This window comes from Teleopsis dalmanni, chromosome 1, assembly GCF_002237135.1.
Source record: "Teleopsis dalmanni isolate 2A chromosome 1, ASM223713v2, whole genome shotgun sequence".
In the NCBI taxonomy this organism is placed as follows: domain Eukaryota; kingdom Metazoa; phylum Arthropoda; class Insecta; order Diptera; family Diopsidae; genus Teleopsis; species Teleopsis dalmanni.
The window spans coordinates 98,153,233-98,179,588 of NC_051846.1; the positions used below are offsets into that span (position 1 = coordinate 98,153,233).

The following is a 26,356-nucleotide window of genomic DNA, read 5'->3' on the forward strand; positions in this document are numbered from 1 at the left end:
ACAAAATGTTCTATACCTTTAATTACCATACTTAAACTTTTGCTTATTTTTACTGATAGGTGTAGTAGCTTTTGTTATTGGCATCAAGGAAGTTTATAATTTTTCTATAGTTAAATTCTTCATTTATTTGGATTTTTATTTCATGGAAATTTCCTTTCAAGAGTGAAATTACGTAGAAATGTTTATCGCCTATAATGGATGTCATCTTCTTTAAGAACTCATTCGAATTTTTTCCCTTAAGTAGATTGGAAGTGGTTTATATTTTTTGGTATTATTTCCAGTATTCTAGCTTTCATCAGTTGATAAAATTTCAAATCTATTTTTATTTGAGGAGGCGCGGTTTTCAACTAATTTTGTTTGTTTAGCTACTTGACTAGTTGGTTTTGTCATGGGGCTGCGTTTCCGCTTTGTAACAAGAATGTATCTATCTATTCCTGTCTGAATTCCTATCTATTCCTATCTATCTAAATCCTGTCTTGTTTAGCTACATTTTGCATATTATTTTTGTTAAGGAATGAAACTTTGCATTATTTACATTGCAACCCATCATTTTATGTTTAACTTATTTCTTACTCTTTGTATTCTTACTTTTTGTATTTTTACTTGTTCTCTAATAAAGCTTAGTGTAGGTAAGACGTGTTTTTGGTTTCACCTGCGCTAACAGAGGTTATGGGCCCAGTCAACGTGTTCGAAATTAAAATTATTAAAAAGGAAAATATAAAACCTAAAGTTGTTTATCGACAGTATTAGAGAGGTGATTGGTAAAGTGAATTGATAAACTTAAAATCAATAATGAATCACATGGCTGTAGAGAAGCTTAAAGGGGACAATTATGATCCATGGTCCATTCAAATTAGGAGCTTATTAATAACGCAGGATTTATGGGATGTAACAAGTACACCAAAAGATAAGAGTATGAAAGACTGGGAAAGAAATGACGCTAAAGCTCTTGCTTATATAAATTTAAGCAAACAAAGTTCAGAACTGTTACACATAAAAAACTGTAAAACGGCATTTGAGGCATGGAATGCCTTACGAAACATGTATAATGCGAGTGGACCCGCAAGAAAAGTCTCTTTATTAAAAAAACTAATCAAATTTAATTTCAGCAGCTCGGAAAAATATTTACCGCAGTTAAATGAATTTTGTAATATTGCGGATTTATTAATAGCGATAGGTGTTCATCTTGAAAAGGAATTACTATTTCCCAGTCTCCCAAGCAATATGGAAAACTTTGCAGTTGCAATAGAAAGCAGAGATAAATTATCGGACTTGGATAATTTAAAGGCGAGATTATTAGAAGAGGAAATAAGAAGGAGCGATCAAGATACTGGCGATAGGGTTTACTGCGAATTTTAAAAGAACCAAAAAAATTTGAGAAAAATATGTTTATTGATATATATATTATTATTATTATTTTATAATGGCAGGATTGCCATATAATGATTATATAATAAAAATGTTTTTTTCTTTTATTATATTATTTAAAATTTAATTCCTGGATTGCTTTAGGATCAGAATTCTTTACGAGAATGCCGAGACAAAAATAAAAAATGAGATTTTGTGTAAGCTGCTTGAGCTCAATTTCAAATCTGCATTTTATTAACAATTTTCCTAATAATTTTAATTGCGTCGGCACTAAAAAGGTTGACCCACATCCATGCTTAGAAAATATTATGACACATTCAAGTGTGTCTTATCGACATGTGCAGAATAGTAGCACAGAAAAAAAAGTGTCAAATAGCAATTGCATACTTGCTATGACCAAATATTCTACTTGCATTGCGGTGGTTCTTCCGTGTGCGATCGCATTACATATTACATTATTTAACATAAAATAATTTGTGACAGAAGTATTAAATAATAAAACTCCGTACGAATGTTGGTTCCACAAAAAACCAAGTGTAAAATATTTAAAAATTTTCGGTTGCAAAGCTATCGTACTAAATAAACGTCAGAGTGAGTCTAAGCTCGAATCTAAAGGTGAAGAAATGATATTCGTCGGTTACGCGTCAAATTCAAAAGGATATAGATTATATAATCCTAAAAATCGGAAATTAGTAATTGCTCGGGATGTAATATTTTTTGAAAACCAAAAATCAAAAGCCGTCTTTAACGAAGAAAACAGTGACAATGAAGAATTGTTCGAATTACTGGACAGAATGGTTAAAAAAAAATAAAAAATGTGATCAATTGGTCGCTGAACGTGAAAATGTAAAGGAAGATCGTGAGAATAAATTTAAAGACATCGAATATGAAAACAACGTGTTTGAAAGTGCAGACAGTGACGATTCAGAAAGCAACAATGAAGGGTCTGTGCTAAGTAATAAAGCTGGAGAACTAATTTGGAATTCGAAAAGATTAAGACCTAAAGCACATAGAATTCAAAACTTACAAAACACCAAAGAGGTGAGTGCCGATGAAACAACGGACGTCATTAATATAGTATGTGAAGTTACAAAATCTTTGCAAGAGGCAGTACATTCAGATGATCACATGAAATGGAAAGCTGCGATGCAAATGGAATACAACGCACTCACTAAGAATAACACTTGGACCTTAGTAGACCGTCCCATGGGCAGTAATATGGTAGGTTCAAGATGGGTTTTCACAATCAAATATAATCCTGATGGAACCGGAAAAAAATATAAGGCTCGCTTAGTGGCACAAGAATGCACACAGAAGTTTGGGTTAGACTACACAGATACTTTTGCGCCGGTTGCAGGGGCATTCTTCTTTTCTTTTAATATTAGCTCTTGCGGTACAGTACAAACTATTTATAAAACATTTCGATGTAGTACCAGCTTACTTGAATGGAGATTTAGCAGAAGATGTCTATATGAAGAAATCTGATGGATTTATAAATGAAAAATCTCCACATCAGTTATGTAAATTAAATAAAGCTATTTATGGACTGAAACAATCTGGTAAAAATTGGAATGAAACGATTAATTCAATTTTGACTTCTATTGGGTTTGAACGTTGCAAAACAGATAATTGTATCTACAGAATGATTGGGGAATCACAAATATCTTTAATATCTATATATGTTGATGATATTATTCTCGCTAGTTCATGTGAAAAAATAATGCAGAAAACATTCCAGTAGCTACAACATTGTGTTGAAATAGAAGATCGAGGTCCTATTAAAAATTATTTGATAATGGAAATCACAAGAGAAGGACAGTTAGGCGAAATCAGAATACATCAGAATTATTTTACGATGGAACTTTTTAAAGCGAATAATATGCATGATTGCAAAGGAGTGCAAACCCCATTTGCTAAAGGTACAGTGTTGGAAAAATGCTGTATTGAAAACTGCATAGGTGGAGATATTAAAAAATATCAATCACTAATTGAGAACTTGAATTATGTGGCCGTAGTGTCAAGACCAGATATTGCTCATGCAGTGTCTAAATTGGCGCAGTTCAGTACACATCCCCACCAAGAGCACTTTATAGCAGCAAAACGAGTATTCAGATATCTGCGAGCAAATCCTAAGGGTATGTTAACTTATAAACCTAATAGTCAGGGATTAGTTTGTTTTTCAGATGCCGATTGGGCTGCAGATAGTACTGATCGTCGTTCCTATAGTGGGTTTGCAGTTCTAATAGATGAAAACCTCATCGCATGGGAATCAAGAAAACAAAGTGTGGTAGCACCATTAGCACCATGGAGGCAGAATATATAGCTATGTGTTTGCGAGTCAAAGAGGTGTGTTTCATCAGAAGTCTATTGCGAGAAATTTTTTTTTTTTTGTATATTATTTTATTTTAAATTGTATCTTTCTGATTAGAAATTGACAATTATGTAATCAAATTTTAAAAACTAAACATAATGCAATTAGCAGGTGCAAAAAAGGAATTTAAAATTTATAATAAAATGAAATGGATTATTATTATCAAAATTTATAGCAACATTTTTGATAAAATTACGTTAAGGTGGTATGAAGCTTTTTTGCTTAAGTCCAGATATTGTGGTATCAGAAAGCAGCTGTTGAGTCTTTGGATTACTATGTTGGTGAAGTTTCATTTTATATTTTTAGCCGCATGTTCTAATGACGTCTGCAACAGTTGGATATGGATATGTATGTGTCGTTATGGATATGTACATTTTTGAGATACCAAGGAGCATCGGTTATTTGTCCAAGTAATTTGTTTTGAACTCTCTGTTTTTTTTCGATATTAGAAGCACATGCTGTACTGCAGAGTTCTATACCATAGGACCAGATAGGTTTTAAGATTGAATTGTATACCAGGACTTTATTTTTCAGAGTTAGTTTAGAGTTTTTATTAATAAGCCAATGGAGCTGCTGTGATTTCAATTTAATTTAAGATTTTTTGCTTTCAATGTGCTAACTCCAAGTCAGCCTTCTATTAAGATGAATGCCAAGATATTTTACATCATGTGACTGGGGTATAATGATGTTATTCAGCTTAACAGGGGGGCATGTTCTTTTCGCAGAGTAAACGTGACATACACACTTTTCGTTTCGTCAACTTTTATGCGCCATTTTGCTAGCCACTTCTCCAATAGACTTAAGTGAGTCGAGAGACTTTGGGACGCCCTTATGTGGTCACTGTTAGAACTAAGAATTGCAGTGTCATCCGCGAAAGTAGTTAGTATGTGATTTGAGAGTAGTGGGAGATCAGATGTGTAGATTATGTACGCTACTTGGTGCTAACCCAGATCCTTAATCTGTGCTAGCTTGGTAGCCTAATTTTGTGCGTAGAGTAGTTTGAGCACTTGTAACCCAAACTACTTGTATTTTTTGTGTTGATTAATTTGAGCACTTGAAACCCAAACTAATCGAGATGAGAGAATAGAGATATGATATCAATAATTGAGCCGTATTGATTTTTCTGTATTTTTCTGAACTTTATTTGAATTATTTCTTCTATTTATACAAAATTATTTCATAAAAAAGCTATTAAATTATGCATTAATTAACAATAAATATTAATGCATAATTCACAAATAAATAATTTTGCCTAAGCTATGCTGACATAATTAAAGACCAACATATTACACACTTTCTTCAGTGCATTGACCAACAAGAAAAGCTGATAATGCAAAATTGCACTTTTCGTTGGTCAATGACTGGTCGCAGTGTTGGCCCAAATAATATGTAAACACATGTAACCAAATATCATAACAAAAACAAAAATATAAAATAATATTAATTAAATGTAAATATAAACAGATTATATACAGAAACGGCCCCAATACGCTTTCTTGAGGAATACCAGCCATTATGTCGATTTCTCTTGAAATAAAAGTATTGTATTTCAATCTAAATTTTCTAGAAGATATATATGAATACAATCAGGCCTATTCTGAATACTCCCAGCGAAAAAACTCCCTATTCCCACGCTGTTCCCGAACACACAGCTCCCTTATTCTGAATCGCTAGGGAGACAGCAGTTTCGTGAACAACAACAATTTCAAATTTGTTTTGTTAAATTTTGGCAACCATGCCACTTTTTAATGACGAAAAGTGAGAAAATGAGCAAAACAAAAAAAACAGTTGCGTATCATATGTTGATTTAAATGTTAAAATCGCATTATTTGTTTGCTGCACAAATTATTAAAAATAAATATAAATAAGTGATTAAGTGAATAAGTGATTAATGAAAAACTTTTATTTTAATGAGAAAAATAAACTTATAAAAAGAATTGTGCAGTTGTTGATGTTTATTTATATAAAAAATTGTTAAAAACTTTAAAAATGCATTCAATTGCATTACGAATATTAGCGGAGGATTTGGCTCAAGAACATGAGCGAGAAATTTTGAAACAGAGGATCAATCGGAGAAACTTGAGAGACGCAGCAAATCCACTTGAGCTGTCTAATTTCTTGTAAGTACAAATGTAAATTTAATTTGGTTTTAAAATAAACTTTTTTTTCATTATAGATTTCAAAAATATTACAGAGTAAATAAACCAGCGTTTATTTACCTGTTAGAGGAACTTACGGAGGAACTACAACCAGCAAAGAAGCAGTTTGCAGTTGCTCCAATTGTGAAATTGAGCGCTTGTTTGCGTTTCTTTGCTGAAGGAGCTTATCAGACATTAAATATCACATTAAAATATATTCGAAAAATTTATTATTATTGGTTACTTAAATGTTAAATTTAACTCTTTTCTAAATTTTTAACTAATTAAAAAAAAACCTTACGTTATGATATCAATTCTTCAATGTCTTTATTTTCAAACATTCACTGCTTTTATATAAAATTTGCGTAAATTATAATTTACTTTTTTTATATAATTAGGATAGAAATGTCCTTCATGCTTCAATTAATGAACTAATAATAGTTTATACCTGTGCAGATCTTACAATAAAAAAGAAGCAATGTTTTACCTGTACATAATGCAGTTTATTTTAACTTATTCTAGGAATCCATTTATTTCAGAATTTGGTTTCCTTTCATTTTTCTATTGTTTTAAAAACAATAGTTAACACTTTAATTAGTGGAAAAAACCCGTGTGAATAAAATAAATAAATAAAAATTTAAATATTTCAAATTTGTTATACTTTTATTAAAATAATAATTTTAATAAAATATATTAAATGAAAATTTTGTTATATTAAATTTATTAAAATATATTCGGAAAACTAATCAAAAAATAAAACTTTGAAAATATTAAATTTATTGTAATAATTTTATTATAATAATAATTTTATTAAAATATATTCAAAAATCTGATCATTTTCAGTTACTTTTATATTAAATTAAACCATTTTTAATACTTTTTTAACTTGTGTCCCCAACAATTTGGTAGGGATAGAATTTGTGCAAAATTAGGAAAAAACTCCCATTCGCATGCGATTCAGAATAGGGGAATTGGGAACAGGGAACATACCAAATTTATTCAGAATAGGGGAATTGGGAACAGGGAACAAACTCCCATTCCCTTGCGATTCAGAATAGGCCTGAATAACTTATGCATATTTTCAGGAAGATAATGTTTTATTTTATACATAAAACCTTCGTGCCAAACCTTATCAAAAGCTTGGGCTACGTCCAAGAAAACGGCGGAACAGAATTGTTTGTGCTGAAAGGCAGTATGTATTTCTTCAGCAATTCTCAATAGTGCTCAATAGTGCGATGTCCTGTTCGAAATCCAAATTGATGGTTTGGGATCACATTGTTTTGATTTATTATTGGCATAATATAACATATGACAGCAGCATTTTCTCAAAGATTTTGGATAACTGGGGCAAAAGACTAATTGGTCTATATGATGATGCCAAAGTTAGGTCCTTTCCTGCTTTTGGAATCATATTTATTTCAGAAACTTTCCATTGCTTCGGGTAGTAGCCAAAAGCGAGGATGCTGTTAAATATCACCGTTAAAAAAGTTATTCCTGAATTAGACAATTATTGTATCATTTTACCGGTAATTTTATCGTATCCAGGTGCCTTTTTGGGATTTGCAAATGTTCGGATAGTTTCCTTGACGTTATCCAAACACAACGTAAGGGGAGTTTTTACAATAGAAGGAGATTCGACGTTAGGTTGGAAATCTGATAATTGTGGGTTTAGCTGAAAGACGCCCTCTAGGTGTTCTGCTAAAATACAACCCTTTTTTTCGTCATAGCGAGCCCAAGAACCATCCGGTTTTCTAAGCGGTGGGTCACTTTTAATGGCGTTTTAAATTTCTTCGTTGCCTTCCACAGAGAATAGTTGTTTTCTTTAAGTGGACCAAGAGACTCGAGATATTCTTGTAAAGAGCGGTTTTTGTCATCAGATAGGGCTTTTTTGAGATCTTTTGAAGCTTTATTTAGTCTTTGTTTTGAGGTGGGTGATCGAAGACTTTGCCATCTTGCCTTTCTTGTCGTTTTCGGGAAATAAGATAATCAATGTATGATTGAAATACTATATTTGTCTAGACTGACCTTTTTGGTTGAGAGCCTTTAATTACAGCGTTATTTAATGTCTAGGTGAAGTGATCAACTGCTTTATGAATTTCTTTGGGTGATCTAAAATTTGAGTTATAACTTATATCCTCATTAATAATATTTCTATAATTCCTCCAATTTATAAGAGTTTTCTTATTCTGCTCATTTGAATTAGTATTAAATTTTGTCAGAGTTAAAATAACCGGAGAATGGTCAGAGGACAAGTCATAAGATGATTTAACAGCAATATCTTCACGTTTCATACCATAATAGCAAATTTGGGTGGACAATAGATTGCTGAGACGACGGTTTTAGTTAGACCAGAAATTACACAAATTGATGCAGCCTGTAGGTATTTAAAACAATGCTTTTGGATTTCATAATGTTGTATTGTGTGTCTAACAAGTATTCCAGAACCGTCACATGCTTTACCATCTGGATGTTTAGTGTCATAAAACTTATATCCATAAACTCGAAAACAGTTTTTGAAGGTTAAATGTGTTTCGGATATAAGCAGTATATCGATATTGTTACTCACCAGAAATCTAGTTTCTTCCAATACATGTTGGCTTAAGCCGATTGCATTCCAATGGCATATTGTGATTGCATTCATTTAGGTTTTACCAACTCAGCAATTGAACTTTGGTTTTGTATCATGCTTTGCATCAAGCAATTCATCATATTTTGCATGAAGTCCATGAAGTGTTCCATTTTTTGGGTAAAACTTGCGAGCATTGCTTCAAAGCCAGGAACAACAGTGGAGCTATTGGTAAGAAGTGGGATTTGTTTGGTGGCATTTGCGTACGTCATTTGCTGTATTGGTGAAGCCGGTGGTTGCAATGCAGGACCAGTATTCTGTGGAAGGGGCGGGAAATGAGATGTTGTGAAGTTTGACAAATTAAGCTGTGGGGTGCGCTGTCTTTGGGCAACGTTTAATTTTTGTCTTAAAGCAGCGAAAACTGGACATCCTCTGTAGTTTGCTGTATGGCTATCACCGCAGTTTGAGTATTTTCTAACTGCTGGGTTTTCTTTGCTTTCAGGACATTTATCTGAGCTATGGATTTTGGCACAAATAACACAAACTTTAGCAAGTTTACAGTATGACTTGGTGTGTCCATATGCCTGACAGTTGAAGCATTGTACTGGAAAATTACGCTTGTGTGATTCCTCTATAGTAATTTTTCTATTTAAAAGAAAGCGAAGCAAATAAATAGGATGGACTTCGCCACTTTTCAACTTGTTTCTGTCTGGATACAGCTCAACTTTGTACATTGGTTGCGGTTTACGGTCTCTATTTAAGATTTTAAATATATTTTTTGCTGCGAAGTTTTTTTCTTTAAGCGCATCGTGAATTTCTTTAATATCAACTCCTGCCTCTATGCCTTTTATGACCACTATTAGTCCTTTACTACTTTTTAATTGATACGTATAAAATTGTTTCGATTTTATCTCTAATTCAGCAATTACTTTACGAAAATGATCTTCACTTGAAACTTGTACATTGGTTTCATTAATTATGCCCTTTGTAATAGGTACAACAAAGAAATTTTTTTTACCTATTAAATTTGAAAGTGAATTAACTAAATCACTAGAGTTTTTTCTCTTAGATAGATAGGCTGTGGTTTAACAATTTTTTCTTCGATTTCTTCTATGTTTAAAACTTTCATCACTCAGTGCTTTAAATCTGTTGTTGTAATAATTGTTGTTAACTTTTTGAATTTTGTCACGATTGTTTGCGTTTTTTTGTGGGCTAAGTTCTCGCTTAACTATTTGAGTATATCGTTCAATTCCTGTTTGTACTTTGATTGGTTTATTTGGAAGTTAGAAATTTTTCCCGGAATTAGGAGTTTTACATTGAACACTCCGGGGTTGAAGTGATAGAGATGGTACAGAAGTCAATGAATTTGGACATAATTTCGATTTTTGTTCCTGTTGCTGCTGACTTTGTAAAGTTCGCTTTTGTGTTTTATGTTGCTGCTCTTGCTGTTGTTGTATTTCTTGCTTTTGATTAAGTTGTTGTTGGAGTACGATCAACCGGCATTATAATGAATCAAAACGTTAAAAAAAAAATAAAAAAGCTGTATATTTAATTAAAAAGTATTATTTTATTTTATCAATATAATTTACACAATCACACTTTGGAGTAATATTTTGTGTAATTGATTTGAACGTGTTACAACACTTCTTTTTGATTTTTGTTTTTGAGCTTATAAGCTTTAATTGCTGTCTCTATCAGCTGTTTTAAGTATTTGTGTAAACAAAAACACAGAACTTACTAAGATATGCAAATCAATTTACGAGGTGGTAAAAATAATTTAAATCTGAATTAATTAATTAGAAATATAACTATTCAGTCTTTTATCAATTAGTAAAGTACTAAAGAGTTTATTACAAGTGTCATAGACGGCTTTTATTTTGTATATCAGAAAATTTACATTTTTACATTTTAATTCAAGAAAAAGCACACTGAACTTAGGTGCGATACAACTGTCATGTTTGACATAATAATGTGTTTGGAAAGAACATAAACGTAAACATAAACATAAACATTCCACACGAATGTGTTCGGAAAAAAATTTTTTTATTACAAGATTTTCGTGACTCGCCTGTGGCTGACGGTTCGTTTTCAAGCACTACGAGATCACCAACGTTGTACAGGAAAGGTTCGGCATGCTTTTCGTCGAAACGGTGCTTCCACTTTGCACGCTCCTCAGCAATATTCTTGACGGCTAGGTTTCGTTTCTCGTTGATTGTAATGGTTGATAATGAGTTTTCCGCGTCGGCATGGGCGGCAGCTAACAATCGATTTTGGAGGATATCGCGCAGCTGGAAGTCGAACACTAGTTCGTTTGGGCTGAAACCAGAAGTTGCGTTTTTTTGTGAATTCACTGCCCATTGTAAATTCCGTAAGTTCAGATCCCAATTGTTTGGATCTTTGTTCGATGTTCGCAGATATGACAGGATTATCTGGTTAGCTCACTCAACTTGTCCGTTAGCTCGTGGCGTTCGTACAGCTGTTTTGACATGTTGAATATTATTGGTGTCACAATACTCCTCAAATTGAGTGGATGTAAACGATGTACCTCTATCAGTAACAATCTTTGCAGGTAACCCAAAATAGCTGGACATCTCGTTTAAAACGGCGATTACAGGAGTTGTTTTTGTATTACGTACAGCTTTCACAACCAGAAATTTCGAGGAAGCATCTGAAATAGCCAAAACGTAGCTATTACCTCTTTTACTTTTAATGAAAGGTCCAAGGTGATCGATGTGAATCAAACGGAAAGGTATCGGTTCAACGTCATCATAGTGCAGAGTACCCCCGCGTTTACCTCCTCGTGAGTTGAAATAGCAGCACTCTCCACACGCAGCTAAATAATCTTTTACGTATTTTCGCATCTTCGGAAACTAAAAATTTTGTTTAATACGCTCGATAGTCTTTTCAAGCGCAAAGTGACCGGTATCATCATGACAGGACTGCACAACTCTCCATCTTACAGCTTTTGGTATAACAAATTGTAGACCTTCAGCGGTACGTCGATATAAGCGATGATTTTGTAATTTGTATTCATTTTTAATTTGTTTTTCTTGTGGGGACTTTAAATCTCCGTTTAAAATAGCAAGTAATTCCAAGAGCTCTTTATCTTGTAGCTGCATTGTGAGAAGCCAATCATCAATATTAGCTGTGATCTTCATTATAAAACCGGCAGGCTCTACTTCATTTGATGGTTGATCGGGAGTACGACTTAATGCATCTACGTGAGCAAGGCGGTTGCCTTGACGATGGATAGTATCGAAATCGTATTCAAGTAACTTGAGCCACCATCGAGCTATTTTAGACTTTAGCTCCTTATTAGCTTTTACTGTTGCGATTGCAGAGCAATCCGTGACCAAACGAAAATGTTTACCAAGTAGGTAAACTCGGAATCGCTGCAAAGTTTCAACCACTGCCAACACCTCGAGTTCGTAGCTATGATATCTACTTTCTGCTTCCGTACAATGGCGACTATAATAAAAAACTGGCTTCCACGGTTTACCTTCGTTTTTTTGAAATAAAACACCCGCTAGACCAACACTACTTGCATCGGTATGCACTTCATGTTCAGCGTTACTGTCGTTCAGAGCTAGAACCGGACCGCTACATAGCATATTTATAAGTTTGTCAAATGCATTTTTCAGCTCAACACCCCATACGAACTCTTGTTCTGATTTTCGTAGCAACATCGTGATTGGTTTTGAGATGATTGAGTAATCCTGAACAAATTTGCGGAGAAATCCAGTCAAACCCAAGAAGCGTCGTACTTCTGTTACGTTGGTTGGCTGTTTAAAATTTTTAATTGCAGTTACTTTTTGATTACATGGTGCTATTCCATTTTGATCAATAACGTGCTCTAGGTGTATTAGTTCCGTTTCAAGAAATTTGCATTTGGACATTCTTAGCGCCAAATTGCTCTCTTTTAACAAACAGAGAAATTTTTCTAACCGTTCTATACCTTCTTCTATACTTTTACTGGGTATAATAACATCATCGAGATAAATTAAAACTTCACCACGGCCCATCGATGACGCAATCTTATCCATTATCCACTGTTGTATTCGAAATGACCATCCGTAGTAACGAAAGCTGTATATTGCTTTGAGGACTCTTCAATTTCTATTTGGGGATAGCCCATGCGAAGGTCAAGTGTCGTAAAGAATCTGTTACCTGAGAGCTGAGCAAACTTCTCCTCCATATTTGGCATAGGGAAAGGATTTTTAATAGTGGTTTTGTTTAGTCCACGATAATCTACGCAGAGTCGATGCTCACCATTTTTCTTTTCTACCAGAACCACGGGTGAGGCATACGGTGATGACGAAGGACGTATGATGTCATTTTTAAGCAAATCAAGAACAATGTCCGAAACGATTTTGCGTTTGGCAAATGCTATCCGATATGGTTTTGCCCGAATAGGTACGTCAGTGCTTACTTTAATACTCATTTTGTTGATAACATATTTGCCTAGTTCAGATATATTTTCTGCAAAAACGCCACGGTACGTTGAGAGTAGATCTTTAAGTTGTTTGCGTGCATCCGACGGTATTTCTACCGATGTTTGCAGATCTTCTATATGACATTTGTCTCCCTCTATGATAAGACGTTTGCCTTCACGGCACAACACATCACGACCCAGCAAAATATTTTCGGGTATTTTTCCGTCATCCACGATCAATAAATCGGTTATAAATTCGTTATTATCAAATTCTACAACAGCATTTATTTTAGAGGTGCAAATAAATTTTCCATCGGCGAAACCACTCAAAGTCACAAAACAACACAATATTTCATTTTTAAAATTTTTTGCAAATGTCTCCCGAATTAGAGTGTATGCACTACCAGGATCTATAAATGATCGCGTCGGTTTTTGATTTACTTTTACAACTTTCGTCACGAGCTCATCTCATTTTTCGCAAGTACTTTCAATTTTGTTAACCATTGGTTTATTCTCGGCATTGTTTTTCTTACTAGGACAATCGGTCTCCTTATGCGTAGTGCGATTGCATATTGAACAACGCTCTTTACGTTGTGGTTCAGGACACTTGTTTGAATAATGGCCTATTCTAGAGCAATTGAAACATTTGACTTTTCTAATCGCCTCGCTTTCCTTATTATGGAGCGTTTGTATCTTAGAATTGTCTCTAAGATCGTGATTAGTATTTACCGGGTATTTAGGTTTTGGTTTTTCGTTAAAGTTCTGAACATCATTATATACAGTATAAATATTTTTATCACGTAAGAGTTCATTACAGAGAGTGTATTCATTCGAGATTTTCTGCTTTAAGCGTGGCTCATTGATGCCATTAATTATACACCGAGCAATTGCATTTTCGGGTACGTTTCCACGAGTACCTATAGACATCATTTTGTAGTAATATTCTTGCGAACTTTCATTAAATTGTCTCTTCGTTTGGGACATTTTGATGTATACGTCTGCTATGTTTTCTGTAGAACCAAAGTCTTTCAAAAATTTTGTAGCAAATTCCGTCCAAGAAAGAAACACTTCTTGCGAATCAACCCAATAGTTGCGTATCCTTGCAACTTTTGTTGCACTGCAAATACTAATGTTTGATCGTTCCAACGATATGTAGTTCGTAACACATCGATGCGTTTTATGAACTGATTTGGCATAAGAGATTTGTCGCTTGACGGATTGAACTCAGGCAAAAGAGTTACAATCTCTCTAACGTTTCCATAAGGATTTTGCGCGTATGGTGGGTAATATGCAATATGACCCCCGTTCATATGTTCATGCCGCATATTACCTATATAACTCGTGCTTGGCACACTACCAACTGGCATGCAACCCAATGCTGCATACAGTGGGTTTGCGCATTAACCGGAAATGTATTCATACCCGACGATATTGGCATAAAATTATTTACAGACGTTGACATTATTGGCCTTTGCTCCTGCATATTGACATTAGGAATCGGCACTCCCATTGTCGTGACGTTGCTTACATTCAATTCTGCCTTAGATTTATTTTCATTCATATATACTGGAGAAGATATACTTTGTGGCTGGAAATTCTGCTGACTCGTTTGCAGTTCACGTAACGTTTTTTCCAAGAAATTAACTCTCTCCTTTAACGCGGCTGTATCATTGTGAGCACTTACGTATGCTTCTTCACTATGATTTTTCTCTAACCGGCGAATTAAATCTTTTTTATTGCCGCTGGTTGGCAATTCTGCGTTTTTACATTTTTCCCGTAATTCGTTTATTTTTAGACTGCGCAAACTCATCGTTATCGTTTTGTTAGGTTAATCCCACTTCTGAAATTGTCATAGACGGCTTTTATTTTGTATATCAGAAAATTTACATTTTTACATTTTAATTCAAGAAAAACACGCGTTGTTATGCTTTCTTAAAAAAACTCGTTAGCACACTGAACTTAGGTGCGATACAACTGTCATGTTTGACATAATAATGTGTTTGGAAAGAACATAAACGTGTTCCGAACACATTCGTGTGGAATGAATATATTAAACAATCTTGATGGTTTGAGATGGAATTTGTTAAGGAATGCAACTTTGCATTATTTACATTGTAACCCATCATTTTATGTTTAACTTATTTCTTACTTTTTGTATTTTTAATTCTTCTCTTATAAAGCTTAGTTAAGGTAAGACGTGTTTTTGATTTCACCTGCGCTAATAATTTTTATCTTCAATATTGATTTTTGATTACAAACATTTTTCTGCAACATTTTCTCTGCTACACGTTTTTCATTGTCATTCTGATTTGCAACATTTTTTAATGGAGAATTTGGCAGTGAAGATCCAATTTCAGAACTCCATGAAAAAGTTTTTGACTGCGAATGCGCTGTGAGAAGATCACTTTTGCGTGCAAAAGAAGACGTCAATACATTAGTAAATTTATTTGTTTGTATACTTACTCCCTCAATAATTTGTTAATTTCCACGCTCAGAAGGAGAATGCTGAACACTAATTTTGCCCTTTTTTAGTTTGGCGCAATCTGTTTGTTGTTTTTAATTTATATTGAAATTAAAAACTGAAATAATTCAAAATTCACTTCCAAGGTCCAACCAAGCAGTGGAATTTTAAGCAAATTTTAGATTTAAAGAACCTCACTTTCTCTATTTATACTATTTGAAAGCAGAGCAAATAAAAAAGCGTCTAAACACTCTAACGAGAAAAGGTTTTAATGATAAATTTTAATGATATATTTTATAATAATAAAATTCAAACAATTTGTTATTATTTATTATATTCTTTAATATACAAATACAAATATACAAATACTTCAATTTTTTTATAAATTCACTTAGATCAACACGCAATCAAGGAATTTAGGTTTCAAAAAAAATAATTCTATTTAATAAAATTTACATTTCAATCAACGTTTAATATTATTTATATTCTTTCGTTTCACACTCAGATTTTTTTTATAACTTAGTCTTTAACATGTCATTTGCACTCCAAGAATTTTCGTTCAACAAAAATTATATTTCATACAATTAAATTTCAAATAATTTTAAATATTATTTATATACTTCAATATCAAACTTAAATTTTTTTGTAACTTAGTCTTTAACACAGTAGTTGTACTCAAAGAATTTTCACTAAGTCCAAGAACCAAAGTCAAACGTAGTCGAAGCCGAAGAAAAAAAGAAGTTCTTCCTGGAACATGCACTTTAATACCGTCAACGATCAACGGTGCCATCTGTGAAGGCGTTAGAGTTCAGCGACCGTTGATCGAAGCTTGTATTATGTTCCCCTCTGCCATGCATCTAGCGAAAGTCCAGCTTTAGGGCGAATTGCCATCTATCACTTGTGTGGAAGTTGAAAATTGTTCTTGCCTAAGCTTTGCTTCAGTTCCACATTTTTGTACAAAAGCTTTTTTTTTGTTTTGACGTTTCTTCTATTGTTGTGTTTTGTTTTGATCGTATTTACTAAAATGTGTTTCAGTGCGGGTGTTTTTTTTTCTTTTTTTATGAAAATTAATTTAAATGTATTTTATTTTAAATAAAGTTTGTACCAAAAGGATAGTCCAAGGTATATATAACATTCTTTCAATATATTAGTTTACACAATATCAACTTATATGGTGATAAAAATTTTAATCGTTACACTAAAATCAGGTAGGTGATTAATTCGCTGAAGCCACTATCTCCAAGTATTGATGGTGTCTTTCCGGCACTATTCCAAAAAGGAATTGAACAGCTATTAGGCCCGATATCTAAAATAGCTAGAGCCAGTATTGCATTGGGCTTTATACCGACTATGTGGAGGAGGGCAAAAGTGGTTTTTATTCCGAAGGCGGGTAAGAGGGATCCTACTCACCCGAACTCCTTCACACCATTCTGCCTTTCTACTTTCACATTTTAAGTAGCAAATTTAGAAATGCTCACTTTCAATTTGCTCCTAAAAATAACTAGCAAGAAAAAACTAATAGAGATTAACATTAATAATGTTAATTTAATATTATATCATCTTATAATAATTGTTAACAGTACTTAACAGTACTTACAGCTCTTTTTAAAATCGGAAAGTGTAATAATTATATTATTAGCGATTTATAAATAAGGGCTGCGTTGCTTACTGCCAAACAACTACAATTGTACTCATGCCGCACCCGAGACACTCTGCAAAAAAAAATTGATATTAATTAAATAAGATATAGATTGGCACGAGCAAAACAAACTAATTAATAATTTTGAGTAATATAAGTTGTTAAAAATGATCAGTTTTCATACATTTTAAACGATTTTTCAAACAAGTTTACAAAAGTAAATTCTTCCGAAATTTTTTCAACACGTAGAAATTTATATTAAAACAGTTTAGAACTAAATTTAAAAGGAGTTATAGGTTCATCTAATGTAAAAACATGTGATGTAGGAATTTGCAAAATTTTAATTCGTGATTCAAAAAGATACAATTGTGTAGCAGTGATGACTGCTCTACGGTGCGGAGGTGTACGACGCACATCTTAACATAATTTACAAAATGTCATATAACATACATATAAATTTATTTCATATCCTTACATCCAGAATTAATATTTTTTATTACATATGTATATATATATTTTTAATAAATAAAGTGTAAACAAAAACAATTAAATAAAATTGTCTATGAAAACTCAATCAATTTTTTTTCTCTTAGCTGGTATAGTTATAAGGTGGTGCTAATGTTTGCAACTCAAATGGCAGAACATTTATATTTTGTCATTCCCCTTTAAGCAGTTGGATTTTAAAAATTTCTGTCGTTTGTTGTGTGCAACAGAAAAATGAACAAAATAATGTAGGTGTCCTCTCGCTTATAATATCAGAAATCGAGATTTATATGGTGGAAAATATAATAACACTGTCTATTCTATTCTACTCAAATAGAATAGAATAGACTGTAAATTATTTCATTCGAGTTCGGTTATGTGTTTTAAAAAAGATAAATTTATTAATGGGTAGAATTCGCTTCTAACCCTCTTAAAACCGTACAAAAGAATGAAAACTTAAAACTAACTTAAAACTAAAAATGAAAACTTCAATGTTCTACATATTACAATATTTACTTTAAAACGCTTAGCCGACAAAATCCAACAAAGTGAGCGATGCTCTTGCTTTTATATTCAAATGATCTGAGCTTACAAATAAAGCTTTTTACTCAAAGCTTGCTCAGATCGTAATTTAAATTCTACTTGTTCTCTATATTTTCTCTTACAAAATAACTTTCTGTTTTATACTTAACCCTACAAAGTGAGAGCATGCGATAACATGTATGCATATGAATCAAACATGTTGACTTGCCAAAGCGGTTGGTTGCGCGCTAAAGTTTGCAGCAAATTTCTTTTCACCCCATTTAGCAGTAGCACCTACGAATTTCTGTCACTAGTTGTGCGCAGTAGTTGGCAGCACATTCATATGTAAACATGTATGGTTTTGAGTACAGACCCTTTTGTTTGAAAAAAGTTGGTTTGCTGTTATGAGAAGTCTGTGAAAAGTTAAGTTTATTCCATATTGATATAATATTAAACTTATGTAAATATGTATATATAAATTAATAATTTAATTTATTTTATTTAATGTTATATTATTAATGAATTATTAAATGTTGTAATGTGAATATATTGTTGCCTAATGCAGTATAGTTATTATTAATAAAACATATATATTTCAATTTATTTTATATAAAAACAACAATGTAGAAATGCCGCACACCCTTTCAGATAGGACATACTTCATCACTGTCGTTTGGCAATATTGTGAATAATTCAAATAAATTAAGTCAAACAGAACAAAATAGGTTTAATTCACTTAAGGTTCTTTGCTTGGTTTTAAAAGAAGTTGACAAAAATCCAAAGGTAAGTGCCTTAAAATTAGTCGAACACATTGCTAGTGCAACTGGGAAGCATGCCAATCCACGTCAAAGCTATTTTTCCTACTTCAGTTACCATAACACTGCCACCACCATGCTTTACAGTTGGCCTTTATGCTTCGGGTTCAGTGCTGTTTTCGCTTTCCTCCAAACTTTAGCTCTCTCACCGCTTTCAAATATGTTGAATTTGGATTCACCTGTAAACAAAACCTGTTTCCAGAAATCAAAATCCTTTTCTTTGTATTGTTTCGCAAACTCCAAGCGCAGCTTTCGGTTTTTTTCAGAAATTAGAGGTTCTTTGCGTGGTATTCTACCATGAAAACCGTGGCTGTTCGACGTTCTTTGCACTGTACGTAGATTGACACGCCTCCCAGTTGAACTAGCTATATGTTCGACTAATTTTAAGGCACTTACCTTTGAATTTTTGTCAACTTCTTTTAAAACCAAGCTGACATCCCTACGTGTGAGTTTCCTTAGTATTTTTATAATTTCTTATTATCGTCTGAACTGTTGATCGAGTCAAATTTACTAGTTTTGATATTTTTACCATAAGGTTTTTTTTCATTTCTATACTTAATAACCAGATTTCCCATATCACTTGAAATTTATTTTCGTCGACCCATCGTGTCATTAAATACCACTCACAAAGCATAACTAAATGCATTATATAAATGTATGACTCATGCCACAAGCAGGAAATATGAAAAACGGTACTTTCCCGTTTAACATTTAAATTATTGTCGACTATATGTAACAATCAATGAAGTGTATGTAGACTTTTGTCAATGATTTTTTAGGCTTTTTTCGAATAACTTTGTTAATTTATATTGATGAATGAATTTTCTTTTGTTTATTATTATTAAAAAACAGTTCTAAACGAAACTGTATCATTACTTTTTTCTATCTTGTCTTTGGATTTACGAGCTATCAGAAATGGGGGGTGTATGTAAAGTTTTGTCGCTTACTGTATGTTTCTCATTTTCCAACTCGCTTATAACTTTCTGGAGGTCTCTTATATAAACGAAGTCTCCAACGTTTTCTCTCAAAATTTTTTTTTTATACTCACTTGTATTATACCAGAATTATCACAGCAATTCTTTATTTATTATTGGTTGAGTCTTTGATGAAAAAATTACTAAATGATTTACTATTTGTAGTTTTATGTTTCAAAAAATGAACTTTCAATGTTCTGTATTAAAGAAACTTTCAGATCATGTCTACTATTAGTGGGTTGAAACAGAACGTGCAAATACGCTAACGGTAAACAAGTTTTTTCTAAAATTAAATTATGTTTTTTTATGCAAATATAATTTATTAATGTGTAAAAACTAAAAAAAAATTATTAAAACGTCTTGCACAATGTTTGCACAAAGAAGTAAAATGTGTTTTAATTATTCCGAAAAATAACGTAATAAGTAAACTATATGGGAATTTTATTTTTTTTTTTAAGTAGTTTTAACAACATTTTTGTCCATTTTGTGACTATAGATTTGTCTACCTATATACTTATATATATATAAAGATTAACAATATCTTGTGTTGTCTTTTAAAACATTCTGACTTTAAGACATATTGAAATAATCACGAAAATTTTGTGGTGTTTGTTGAACAAGTTTTTCAGCTATTTTACTTCCGTCATCCACGCCTCCATTATTTTTGTTATAGAAAACAGTAAAGTAAACAATTAAACCAATTATGATAAGAAGAACTAAGCCAGAACATATAAATCCCAATAACATATTACACGCACATTCGCAGCAACTAAAATTTTAAATAAGCCAAAATATTATTAACTTTGTTAATTAGGATAAAAACTGTGGATATTAGAACACATAACATAAAAGAAAAAAATTTTATTCGTAATGAAATAACTTAAAATATGTTATTTTTATTTGGTGTTTTAATTAGCTAATCTATAAAAATTAAAAATGTATATAATCAATTAATTGCAGACTGTCTAAAACGATATATTAAACATATTAATTAGAAATTATGTTGTTATGTATATAAATACATAATATTTTAAAATTACTAAAATATTTAAACTTCAAATATTTTCAATGCTGCATTTTACTTAGCCATTTTAAAATATATTTAACATAAAATATTGTTTAGATATTTTGTTTAAATCAGCTCGAATATACTTTAATATTAAAAAATACAATGTATTAGTTTTTACTTTCATATGGCACAATTAACATTAATTTCAAGAACTAATTAATTAATTTAAAATTATGCATTTATTATAATTATCCACAATTTTAATTTATTTTACGCCTGTTTAGAAACAAAACAATCGTATAAAAATTTTTATTTCATACCAACAAAAAACTTTTCCAGGACATTTTATACATTCCCAACACGCTTTACACATTGTTGTATGATCTGAACTTGTATATATATATAAGTACAAATATTTTATAAAGTATATATGTAGATATAAAAATAAACTGTTTAACAGTCCGTAATAAAATACTTTTGAAACTTTTCAAAATCAAAATAATAATATTAATATGGAGCTTTGGCATAAATATAAAGGTTAATCTAAAACTGCAAAAATTTAGGTAACGTTATCTTTACACATTTTCTGTAAATTTGTTTAATCACTTTATGTATATACATAGTAACCACAAAATATATTTACAAAGTGAAACATTATTGATTAAATTATATGTTATCTCAATACAATGATAAGTATTTCTGATAAAATACTTGCTTACTAAAACAAAATAGTCTGATCAACACCAATAAAAATTTGAACTCATCGTATTAATTGATGAAACCCATACCAATCAAGAGATTAAGCTCATTATTTCAATATTTTATGAGTCAACATAGTCGTAACCTGGTGAATTTCTTTTACTGCTGAAACTTCACCATGAAAGTAATATATGCATAATTGTTACAATTGATTAAGACATACATACATATATATCTATTCAAAAGTATTTAAGTTCGTTTAATGCGAAAACAATGTAAAAAATAAATATATCAAATAGTTTTTTATCTAAAATTCGTTAAATAACGGCTTTTGTGTTTTTGGCTTATTTGATAAACCAATAAAGTTATATTTAAACTAAATATAAGTTTTGACACATCAGCTACGACAAACTCACAATCGGGTTTCCTCGCAGACCTTGATATATCGTCATCAATCTGTTACCGAAGGTTTGTTTTGGCGATCCGTTTGCTGCCGACATAGCAACCAGGGAACATAAATGGATTATTTTGTTTAAGGAAGGTTTAGGTATTTAGGCAAGAAATGTTTTTGTTTACAGAAATTTACAAAATAAATAAAATATTATCAGAGAAAATAAATTCAAATGAGGAATATCATAAACAAACCACAAAAGCAAAATAAAGCTTTAATTATATTTATGTGTATTTAAATTAATAAATAAATTAAATTTTTAAAAACTTTAATTGTTATGTAATTAAATTAAGTTAATAATTCTATTTATTAATGTATATATTAATGTAGTTATTTTCTTTAAAAATAAAAAGCAATATTTTTGGATACTCTTACAGAACCTCAGACTTTTATTCAATCAAAAATAAACTTCTTTAATAATAAAATAAAATTTAGTGTTTTTATTTCTTTTTTAACTTTAAAAGTTCAAACTTCTCAAAATATATTAAACTTATCAAAAACTTTAATAATGAACTTCTTTAATAATAACTTGTGAGGATGGACATCTTTAATATTGTGAGGGTGAACATTTTAATTAATTTCCAACCTATATAAACCAAATAATACAGTACATTTTTAATAATAGTTGTTGCAGATATCTGAAATAATATTTGATTAATTTTTATTTAATATTAAATTATAAGCAACTTACTAAGACCCACCCCAGCATGCACGCAACTGCAACACGTGAAGTAATCTGAAACTGCTAATAATAAATAGAGAAATATATATCGATGAGGTAATAAATGCATATCTTCTTTATCCACGTAAATTTATTTAAATAAATAAATAAAGATTTATTTATAAATTATTTATTATTGTATTAATAAACAATTCAAAATACGATAAAAAATACTAATACCGGCGCATTTCATAAAACAAACAATTACATATGTCAAAAGAATTCGCCGCAAAAAGATCACAAAATTTGCAAAGTACACAACTCGAACAGTACGAAAGCAAGAAACGTAACAAACGGGAAAGTAAGCAAACCACCACCAAACAGCAAGAAAACGTTTATATGTGCGCTGCACAAAAAGCTCGTCTGATCAGTGTATAAGAAGTTGCATTTTTGTAAGAAATCAATGACTCTTGTATGATCATTCAGTGGTATTATATGTCAAAACAATAAAACAAAATAATATCTGACATGAAAGCGGTTTTAAGTCGAAATGTATAACATAGTACAAAAAATGTATATAAATGTTTACGAGCGTGAGGGAGGTTTTAAGTCAACGTGCTTGCGCACCATTTTATATATATTCAATAAATAAAACATATTTTTTTTTTATTTTTTCCCGAACAGGTGAATACAGAACCAAGATGATCAAAGCAAACTACAAGACCAGATCAAACAGGTGAACACAGAAGTAAGGTGATCAAAGCAAACTAGAACACCAGATTAATATATACAAACAACGGCGGTGTTAACACAGCGACTTCTATCTGAAAAGATTGACCTAGCCTTTATCCAGGAGCCATATGTATATGAGAACCAGATAAAGGGACTAAAATGTAAGTTACTGTACGACCATGCCAGCCATGGTTGACCCCGTGCTTGTATTGTGGTAATGGATGATATTAATGCTTTCATTATTTCTCAGCACACCAACAAGGACCAGGTAGCAGCTATTATTTCTGTAGACACCCCAGTAAGTAAGACAGAGCTCATTGTTTGCTTATCTTACCTACCTGGAGACTCTCAAGACCAGGACTTCCTATCACTGAAAAGACTAGTGGACTACAGTGTAAAAAGCAAGAAGCAACTCATCATTGGAAGTGACGCTAATGCACACCACACGATTTGTGGCAGCACCAATATCTATAAAAGAGTTGAGTGTCTATTTGAATTTATTACAGATAACAACCCAAATATTTTAAATACCGGCAATATGCCCACTTTTATAAACAGAATCAGAAAAGAGGTACTAGACATCACCCTAGCCACACAATTTATAAAACACTTTATCAAAAACTGAAATGTTTTAGCAGAAACATCCATGTCTGATCATCGTCAGATAGGATTTGATATTGATCTAAATATGAAAGCAGCGGAATCGTATAGGGTGCCTAGGGCCACTGATTGGGATTTATATACAGACGAACTCAAAGCCAACCTAGGCAATAATAAACATACGATAAACAACATTTATGATTCAGAAATAGCTGATGCTGCCTTAAGCACGGGGCCTACCATGGGGCCAATCCGATGAAAAATAAGACCGGCAACAGAACTGTACCATGGTGGAATAGAACGTTAACCAAGCTAAGAGTCAAATCTCGCAGACACTTCAACAAGGCAAAAACCAACGGTGAATAGGACAATTATAAAAATGCCCTCGCCGCCTACAAAAGGGCAAAAAGAGAATCATGGAAAGTTTCTGCTCAGAGAATCAAAACTTAAGGAGTAGCGCTAGAATCCACAGAGTCATCTCAGCCACACTAATCCCATTGGGCTTCAAAAAAGACCTGATGGTCTTTATATCAATGACTGCAAAGAGTCACTTATACTTCTTACAGACGTACACTTTCCGGAATCTACAATTTACGACCAATTAAACTCCTAGCTCAGTTCTCTGATGACCAACAGGCCCAGAAACAATGACTGGAAGACTGTCCGTAAAATCTTCACTGAAGGTGAAATTAAATGAGCGATCAACCCATTTCTCCTTTCAAAGCCCGTGAAGCAGACGGATTATTTCCTGCACTCCCACAAAAGGGACTCACGCACCTTAAGCTCTACCTAATTAATATCTTTAGAGCTGGGTTGGCGATGGGAATCATTCCCACTAATTGGAAGGAAGCAACTGTTAAATACACACCTAAAGGAGGAGGTAAATCTATTGAACTTCCTAAATTCCTTAGGTCTATAAGTTTGACTTTATTTCTTCTAAAAACTATTGAGAAGATAATGAAAAGGCATATAAGGAAAAAGAATTTATCTATAAATCTACTTCACGCCTTCCAGTATGTCTACCAACAAAATAATTGGATTTATTTTGCATTACTCAGTCTTACTAATACGATACCTAAGTCTGTAGACTGTAAAAAATTTGCGGTGGGTTGCTTTCTTGATATTGAGGAAGCATCTAACAATACTGATCACTCAAATATCGAAAGATGCCTCCATGATAGAGGAGCCGATGGTACGATACGCACATGCATAAGCAATGTCCTAAGAAATGAGGTGGTTAAATCCATTCTGGGTAATGCCGAAATAAAAGCACATACTGCAAAAGGATGCCCTCAAGGGGGTGTATTATCCCCACTTCTGTGGTCAATTGCAGTGGTCAAGCTCTTGCATCGACTCAGTGCCAAACATTTCGAGGTACAAGACTATGCTGACGATATAGTCATACTTGTCAGGGGTAAATATGAAGACATGATCTCACATCAACTCCAGGAAGCCCTGAACAATTGTAGCTAGATGGTGCAGAGAAGTAGGATTAAATGTAAATCCAAAAAAAACAAGTCTGGTTGTCTTCACAAAGAAAAGGAAAAGAGTACTTTTAAATAGCCCATTCCTGAATGGAGAAGAGCTATCAGCCGTTACACAGGTAAAGTACCTGGGAATGATTCTGGATGAGAAATTTCTCATGTAGATAACGTTATACGAAGGGCCAGAGAGGCATTATAGACCAGGAGAAATCTCATTGGTAAACACGGTTCCTTAATGCAAAACTTAGCCTTTGGATGTACACATCTATTGCTAGGCCAATTGTTACTTATGGGTCATCCATTTGGTATAAGAAAGCTCAGCAGAAGACTGTGATAGACAAGCTTGGTAAGCTGCAGGGATTAGCCTGCATAATGACAAGTGGTGCGATCAGAACTAGTCCGACAGCAGCCCTAGAGGTTGGATTGGGGCTCTCCCCGCTCCACCTACTAGTCAAAAAGGAAGCAATGACTTTTATTACCAAGCTACAGTTGATTAGTAATCAGTTAACAAGATTACTCGATAACTCCCTGTTAGGTAGGGAAATGCAAAGAAAGGAAGGACTAAACATCACCATATGTGACATTTACTTACCTACATTCAACTTCTACCAAAAGTTCTTAATACTAATACCAGACAGAAATGAATGGGAACGGAACAAACTTTCATTCGCTGGAGACTATCATCTGTGGTACACGGATGGCTCCAAAACGATGGAAGGAGTGGGTGCAGGAGTATACGGAGTAAAACCTAAAGAGGAAACATTTGCGAATATGAGTTAAGAAAAGTCAGTTTTTCCGGCTGAAGTACACGCAATTGAACTATGTCTCAGGATATATAAAGGGAAACCTTTCACAGGAAAAAACATATATATCTTTTCTGAAAGTAAATCGGCACTCCTAGCACTACACTTACCTCGAGTAAGCCCAAAACTAGTGTGGGAATGCCTTCTA

General features: G+C 32.6%; 3 protein-coding genes across 3 annotated transcripts; 1 reads left to right on the plus strand and 2 right to left on the minus strand.

The window, feature by feature from the left end:
* Nucleotides 1-3,247: 3,247 nt before the first annotated feature.
* LOC119689997 (secreted RxLR effector protein 161-like) lies at nucleotides 3,248-3,691 on the plus strand. Its single transcript, XM_038104967.1, has one exon. The coding sequence runs from the start codon at nucleotides 3,248-3,250 to the stop codon at nucleotides 3,689-3,691; it is 444 nt and encodes a 147-aa protein (XP_037960895.1).
* A 7,190-nt stretch (nucleotides 3,692-10,881) lies between these two features.
* LOC119690013 (uncharacterized protein K02A2.6-like) lies at nucleotides 10,882-11,304 on the minus strand. The gene has a single exon (XM_038104988.1). It carries the CDS (start codon nucleotides 11,302-11,304, stop codon nucleotides 10,882-10,884), a length of 423 nt encoding a protein of 140 aa, XP_037960916.1.
* An 8,889-nt stretch (nucleotides 11,305-20,193) lies between these two features.
* Nucleotides 20,194-21,240, minus strand: LOC119672701 (protein midgut expression 1-like). The gene is made up of 2 exons (XM_038083817.1): nucleotides 21,099-21,240; nucleotides 20,194-20,538 (listed from the first exon to the last, which is right to left on the minus strand). Exons 1-2 carry the CDS (start codon nucleotides 21,149-21,151, stop codon nucleotides 20,340-20,342), a joined length of 252 nt encoding a protein of 83 aa, XP_037939745.1. The 5' UTR covers nucleotides 21,152-21,240; the 3' UTR covers nucleotides 20,194-20,339.
* Between the last annotated feature and the right edge of the window lie 5,116 nt (nucleotides 21,241-26,356).

Bases quoted from the DNA above. Each gene is read 5' to 3' on its own strand.
- LOC119689997 (XM_038104967.1), top strand. From the start codon at position 3,248: ATGCATGATTGCAAAGGAGTGCAAACCCCATTTGCTAAAGGTACAGTG.
- LOC119690013 (XM_038104988.1), bottom strand. From the start codon at position 11,304: ATGCGAAAATACGTAAAAGATTATTTAGCTGCGTGTGGAGAGTGCTGC.
- LOC119672701 (XM_038083817.1), bottom strand. From the start codon at position 21,151: ATGTGTAAAGCGTGTTGGGAATGTATAAAATGTCCTGGAAAAGTTTTT. The intron at 20,539-21,098 runs GTATGAAATAAA...TTAAAATTTTAG, and splicing joins CCTGGAAAAGTTTTTTGTTG to TTGCTGCGAATGTGCGTGTA.